At 41.3% G+C, this 7,550-nt stretch overlaps 1 protein-coding gene across 2 annotated transcripts in view; it reads left to right on the top strand.

The window, feature by feature from the left end:
* Positions 1–7,550, top strand: part of Gspt1 (G1 to S phase transition 1) — a 38,142-nt gene that overhangs the window by 5,567 nt on the left and 25,025 nt on the right. For both annotated transcript variants that reach the window (XM_005349322.3, XM_005349323.3), the window contains exons 2-3: positions 6,488–6,529; positions 6,712–6,753. In XM_005349322.3, coding sequence (XP_005349379.1) covers positions 6,488–6,529; positions 6,712–6,753 — 84 coding nt within the window. The remainder of the gene's footprint in view (positions 1–6,487; positions 6,530–6,711; positions 6,754–7,550) is intronic.

The raw sequence follows: 7,550 nt of genomic DNA, 5'->3' as shown, positions 1-7,550 counted from the left end.
AAAACCACAGAGAAACCCTGTCTCGAAAAACCGGAAAAAAAAAAAAAAGACTTAGTCAACTTTTGTGGTGAGTTAACATGGTGGAAGGGAATTTTTTGCTCAGCTGTTCCTTCTAGCAGTGAACAAGCATTTGCCTGTCTACTGAACATAGGATGCTTGCAAGGCATTGAAAGAATGCTCTGGGTAGGAATATCGAGGTAATGAGTATGGCCTTTGAAAGATTCTAGAAAGAAGCCAAGTAAGTTTACATTAGTGGAAGAGCGCAAAGACAGGTAAAGGGTGTGGAACAAGAGGCTGGTACATCCAGGACCCTTCAGTGAATGGTTCCAACCTTGTTATCCTAATGATAACACTAACGACGTGTCTATTTTCTGCCAGGTGTTCTTTATGAATGCCTTGGTTTTGTTTTGAGGCAGGATCTTACTGTGTTTTCTAGGCTGGGCCATAACTCATCTATCTTCCAAGTGCTGGAATTACTTTTAATATTTTCAGGAATTTAACAAAGTAGAACATGACATATCTTAGTATTTGATTCTTTCTTACCAGACAGCAGTGGGTTTGGGTACCTAAAGTTTTGTCCTTGTTTTCAGTAGATTTTAACTAAGTAGCTTAGCAGTAAATATAGTTTGTTTATTCATAAGTAACTTTGTTCTTTAAGAACTTGTTATTGTTTCCCACTGTAATTCTTCTTTCAAAGGGAAAGAAACAGTAAGAATTTCTAAGCATTTTCCATTGCTATAACTTATTTCCAAACAGGTTCCAACTAGGTGATTGTCATTTCACTTGAAGGACAAAGAAAAAAGAAAAGAAAAGTACATATGACTGTGTAGCACGAATAATAAAAACCAGGAGACATATATTGGGGTTCAACCTGAAGATCAGAAAAGCAAAGCAGCCAGCCACTAGAGATCTTTTACCTCTACCAAATCTTCAGACCGAAAGGGCAAGATGTTGTCTCCACAAATCCTCAGATCCCACTCTCGGTCCTGTCTCTTCCCTTTAAATCCTCTCCACCCAGCCAGCCATATTGCCCCTGTCTCCACCTCCCTAGTGCTGGCATTAAATGTGTGATTCCCAAGTGCAGGGATCACCTTTGTGTGAGCTCTGTTTCTCTTTTAGACAGATTCAGTCTTGTGTAGCCCAGAGTGGTCTTGAACTCACAGTGATCCATCTGCCTCTGTCTCCTGAGTCCTGGGATTAAAGGTGTGTGCCACCACTCCATATTCGTCTGACTAGTATGGCTTCTTTGCCCTCTGATCTTCAGACAAGCTTTATTTATTAAAACACAAACAATATACCACCATATTACTGAGCAATATGTATCCATCTTTGGGTAGTTGATTTTTGTAGTAGGACAGTGTCTTCTATTTTTATATCTTACACTATATGAAATGCCTCTGGCTTATGTATTTTAATATACTTTTGTTTTTGAAGTAGATGAGACATAAATTGTAAATAAGATCTTTTCAGAATTAGTTGAAAAAATGTTTTTTGTTACACTACAGAAAGTCATAACAGGTTGGTATGTGGCATTGCTTTAATGATATAATAAATAGGTTCTTTGAACATTCAGGCTGAAAGTGACTCCAGCAGAATATAATCTTAGTTTCGAATAGAGAAATTGAAGCCTAAGCATGCTAAGTGGTTGTCTGAAGTCACTCCCAGAGTTAATGACACCGTTGAATCCTGATTTTACTAGCTGCTGGTTTAGAGCTCTTTTTGCCCTATCATGCTGTAAAGAAGGAAATGCCTATAGCCAGTGTCTATAACCAGCATGGGTTTTCTGACAGACTAGCCCTGGAATTTGCCTTTCTAATGTTTTCATTCTTAAAGGTTTTTGTAATAAGTGCAGGACTCTGAAATGCTTGTTGTAAATTTATAGAGCAGTTACCACAGCTTACTGCTTAGTCTCAACTCTCAGTGCTTGGATACTGCCACCCCATTTTATAGATGTAAAGATTACAGATTATAAAAGCTAAACACCTTAGTAAGAGTATACTCATGAATAAATGGAGGAGCAGGCTCTGGTTTCAAAGCTTATTTTAGTGATAGTGACTCTAGCCGGGTGGTGGTAGTGGCACACACCTTTAATCCCAGCACCTAGGCGGCAGAGGCAGGTGGATCTGTGTTAGTTTGAGGCCAGCCTGGTCCACAGAGTAAATTCCAGGACAGCCAGACCTACGTAATGAGACCCTGTCTAAAAAAACCACCAGCAACAACAACAACAAAAAAAAGAAACAATCTCAAGACCCTTTCAGAACCAGGCCCATGAGTCTAATTTTCTCCATCTTCTGTCTCACTGCTGAGTTTCAAGTATTATAACTGCCCCTTCCTGCATTCAAAAAATTCATGTAGATGGCTTTGAACATGTTTCTTTGCCTTTGTACCTGTGTTCTCTCCTCCCCTCTCCCTTCCTTTTTTCACTTTGAGTCTGTTCATGATGCCCAAGCTAGCCTTGAACTCTTGGACTCAAGTGATCCTCCTGCTTCCACATTCTAAGTACCTGGGATTTCATGTCTCTGCTTTAGCATTTGTTTCCAGAGTCTTACTGTGGTAGCCCTTGCTAGCTGTGAACTCACTGTGAATCCCAGACTGACCTCAACTTCAATAATCTTCCTGTCTCGCCCTCTGGACTGACAGTACAGGCTTACTACAATGTCTAGCTGCATTTCCATCTTTAGAATGTTTGAGAAGTAAGACAAACCATGGTGTTTTATGACTTTGTTCTGTTGTCTCCTTTAACTGTTTCCAGTGTTGTCTATAGAAGAAAGAAACCTCTACATGCAATTTTGGTGAGATGGGTTGGTCTCCTGAGTGCTGGAAATCTTTAGTTCCTTATTTAAGCGATAAGTCAACCTCCTGAGTTAAGGCACTTTCCATAACCCTCCTTTAGAAAGCTGGCACTTCCAAAATGGTTTTTACTGTATTCAAGCTTAGTAAAAATTCAAGCCCCATGGTGATGGTACACACTCTTTAATCCCAGTACTTGAGAGGCGGGGCAGCAGATTGCTTTAATTCGAGGACAGCCAGGGCTACAAAGAGAAACCCTGTCTTGGAAAACAGAACAGAACAAAAAATTCAGTGATTGCATGGAGTGGGATAAGGAAAGTGCAGGGAAGCAGTGTGAACCTAGATGAAGCTAGGTCTGGAGGCACACGTCTATAATCCAGGCAGGAAGAGTGCCACCAAGTTTAAAGATAGCCTGGGCTACTTTATGAGTTCAAGGCTAGTATGAGCTACAAAGTGAGACCATGTCGAGAGAGAGAGAGAGAGAACGAGAACAGAAGAGGGCCAGGAAGATCTTGGTCAGTAGGTAAAAACAAAGCAAAGAACTTGCCATATAAGCCTAAAAACCTAAGTTTGATCCCCAGAAACTATGTTGAAAAGCCAGATGTGTGTCTATAATCCCACCATTACTATGGCAAAATGAGAAGCAAAGACAGTAGAATCACCCCCAAAGCTCATGGGCCAAGCTAACTGGAGGAGTACATAGTCCAGCAGATGCAAGAGAGACCCTGCCTCCCCAGTAATGTGTAATGGAAACCAACTCTTCAAACATTGTTCTGTCCCTCATGCGTGTGCTTAATGCCACTGTTGCATCTGCTTGTGCGTGTGTTCTCTCTCTCTCTCTCTCTCTCTCTCTCTCTCTCTCTCTCTCTCTCTCTCTCTCTCTCTCTCTCTCTCTCTCTCTCTCTCTCTCTCAAATACACACATAAAATCAACCAATCTGGGGGAGAGGGGCTGGGGCAAACTGAAAAAAGAAATGAAAACTGCTAAAGTTAGTTCATTAAAATTTTTTAATTTTTAATTAAATTCTGGGGCTGCAGAGATGGCTCAGTGGTTAAGAGCACTGATTACTCTTCCACAGGACCCAAATTCAATTCCCAGCACTCTCATGGCAGTTCACAACTGTCTGTAACTACTTCCAGGGAATTCAACACCCTCACATAGACATACATGTAGATAAAACACTAATGCATATAAAATAAAAATAAATCATTTTTTGAAAGTTAAACTTTCTAGCTGGGCAGTGATGGTATACACCTTTAATCCTAGCACTTGGAAGGCAGAGTCAAACAGATCTCTTAGTTGGAGGCCAGCCTGGTCTTTAAAGCAAGTTCCAGGCCAGCCTAGGCTACCAAAGAAACCTTATCTCAAAAAACTAAGGGGAAAAAGGGGGTTGTTTTTACTTTATGTGTATGAATGTTTTGCCTGCGTGCATGTTGTGCACCACTTTTATGACTGTTAGATCACCCAAACTGGGAGTTAGTGTTGGTTTGGTGTTTGGGTGACTGTCCAACAGGTGGTTGCGAACCACCAACTGCTGGGAATCAAACCTGGGTCCTCTACATGAACAAGTGCTCTTAACCACTGAACCATCTCACCAGCCTCTTCTTTAATTTTTGAGACAGGGGCTTTCACTGAACCCAGGGGCTCACTGATTAAACTATACTGGCTAATCCAGCTAGCCTATTCTCTGCCATCCCAGTGGTAGGGATTACAAGCATGTGCAATACACTGGGCTTTTGATGTGTCTGCTTGGGGTTGATCTTGGGTCTTCATTCTTGAACAGCAGGTGCTTCTCAGACTCAGGCACATCCCCAGCCCTAGGAGAATCATTTTAACTTGAGACACAGTTGTCGTCCTGCTACACTCCAACTTCCCCCTCATAGAATTATTCATGTTTCAAATAAATGCAGGTATGTTTCTAGCTGTGCGGGGAGCAGGTACATGGGTGTGCACAGGATGAGTGAGTGTGAAGGACAACCTCAGGTGGTGTTCTCAAGAATGTCGACACTTCCTTTGAGGTGGTCTGTAAGTGTGGGTAAGTAAGTCTACAAGAGCCCGAAATAAAGGGATCTTTGGTGTGTTTCTGCATCTTAGAAAGCCTTTAGCTGTATCATTTGTGCTTTTCAGGGAAAAAGAAATCAGACTCACATAGGGACGCCATAGCAGATTAGTGGTTCAGCAACTGCAAACTGAACTGTTGCTTGATTTTAGAATTCTAAGAATTCTGACTTCATCAAAATCACTTAAAATAATAATTTTGGCCAGGCAGTAGTGGCACATACCTTTTTTAAAATTATTATTATTATTAAACGTTTTCATTTATTTTATGTCCGGACCACAGCTTCCCCTTCCCTTTCTCCTCCCGTTGCTTCCTCCCTCCCCTTCCCCCATCCACTCCTCCTCCACCTCTGCCCAGAAAGGTGCAGTCCTTCCATGGGTGTCAGCAAAGCATGGCATATCGAGTTGAGGTAGGACTAAACTCCTCCCTTTGTATTAAGGCTGGGCAAGGCAACCCATTTTGGGAATAGGGTCCCAAAAGCCAGCTCAAGTACCAGGGACTGGACTGGTCCCATGCAGGCTCCCTAACTGTTGGTCCAGAGTCTGTGAGCTCCTATGAGCCCAGGGGTTGGCACACATCTTTAATCCCAGCACTTGGGAGGTAGAGGCAGACAGATGTTCGAGGCTAGCTAGCTCTACAGAGTGAGTCCAAGATAGCCAAGGCCGCACAGAGAAACCCTATCTTGAAACAAACAGAATAATAATTTTGAGACAGGGTTTCTCCATGTAGCTCTGGCTGTCCCCTAACTAGCTAAGTAGACCAGAGTGGCCTTGAACCCAGAGAGATCAGCACGCCTCTACCTCCTGAGTGCTGGGATCCCATTGGGCAAGAATCACCTTTTCCGAATATATTACTGTATGTATTCCAGAGGCTTCACACAGTTGCCATTTAGTGTCAAATTACTTGGAGATTTGATAACATTGCAGTCTCAGCCTTCTTGGGTTGGAGGATTATCAGAAGTAGAGAAGAGAGAGGCATATTGAATAAGTGCAGTCCAACTAATTGTATTTGTTCTGGGCTTTGTATTACATTTATAATATCTGTGAAGGAAAGATTTGGGAAATAGGATTAACATTTTTAACACATTCCCACTATTGAAAGTCTGTAGAGCTTTTAAGTTACCATTTTGTGTAAATGCCGGTGTGGAGGTCAGAGGACAGCTTTGTGGAGTTGGGTCTCTCTCCTTCTACCTTTATGTGGGCTCAAGGGATTGAATTGATGTTGTCAAGTTTGGGTGGTGAACTCTTTACCTGCGGAACCACCTTGCTGGTGCCTTTATTTCTGCAGTTGGTAGTTTTTTGTTTTTTTTTTTTTTAAAGTAGGCTGGACAGACTTCTGATTTGAAATCCAAGTTAGCTGCCATTGTTCTGAGTTGATGAGGTTTGTGATATGCTTATTGAACTTCTTTTATTCTGTGTTAAAAGATAAGTAAATAAGCTGGGTGGTGGCACATGCCTTTAATCTTAGCAGAGGCAGGTGGATCTCTGTGAGTTTGAGGCCAGCCCGGTCTACAGAGTTAGTGCCAAGACAAGCTCCAAAGCTACAGAGAAACCCTATCTTGAAAAACCCCAAAAAAGAAAAAAAAGATAAGTAAATAAGAGAGCTCAATTTCTAATAAAACTTATTTTTCTTAACCAGCACCTGTGGAGTTGTCTCAAGAACAGTCATCATTGTGTGAAGGTAAATTTTTTTAATGTCTAACCAAGAAAACATTAAGTTGTCTGTGATGTTTAAAATTAGATACTGTAGGGGGAGGGGGGGAAATGGGAGGTGGGGAGGAGGTGGAAATTTTTAATAATAAAAAGATAAAAAAATTAGATACTGTTTCATGAATATATATTGTGTCTCAACTTTTTTTCTAGGTTCAAATTCAGCTGTTAGCATGGACCTTTCAGAAACTGTTGGTAAGCCTTTCTGACCTTATTAAGACAGTAATGGGAACATTCCAGATTTAAGGTGTACATGGTCTGATGACTGAAATGTCTTAGCTCCAGCCACACTTAATGTTTTGCTATTAAAATTTTAACACAGCCTGGACAAATTAGTGAATGCACATGGAATCAAGAAGAAGAGTGCTATTCCTTTGACTTTCGTTTCTTGAGACTAATCTTTGTAGCTTTGATCTCTTTATTTATCCTGCTGCCTCTGCTGTAAGAGTGCTGGGATTCCAGGCATACGCCATTACTAGTCAAACATTTCATCAAATTCCTGTCCATTCTTGTTTTTTTTATTGATTTTTATTAAGCTCTACATTTTTCTCTGCTCCCCTCCCCCGCCTCTCCCCTCCTCTTCAATCCTTTCCCAAGGTCCCCATGCTCCCAGTTTACTCAGGGATCTTGTCTTTTTCTACTTCCCTCATTTTTTTTTTTAAAGATCTATTTACTATGTATACAGAGTTCTGCCTGCATGTATTATTCCTGCAGGCCAAAAGAGGACATCAGTTCTCATTACAGATGGTTGTGAGCCACCATGTGGGTGCTGGGAATTGAACTCAAGACCTCTGGAAGAGCAGCCAGTGCTCTTAACCTCTGAGCCATCTCTCCACCCCCCCATCCTTTTTAAAAATAACTCCATTAGCCTTAAAAGTTTCCTATTTCCAAAGTGACTATTAAAGTTAATGCCGAAAGTTACTATTTACATTGAAAATTTACCTCCTAAATTCTTTCACACTCCTTATTCTGGTTTCTATACTTTCCTCCCC

Source organism: Microtus ochrogaster, chromosome 7 (genome assembly GCF_000317375.1).
Source record: "Microtus ochrogaster isolate Prairie Vole_2 chromosome 7, MicOch1.0, whole genome shotgun sequence".
In the NCBI taxonomy this organism is placed as follows: domain Eukaryota; kingdom Metazoa; phylum Chordata; class Mammalia; order Rodentia; family Cricetidae; genus Microtus; species Microtus ochrogaster.
Note: the sequence above shows the minus strand (reverse complement) of the source record. Positions and strands in the feature narration are given on the sequence as shown.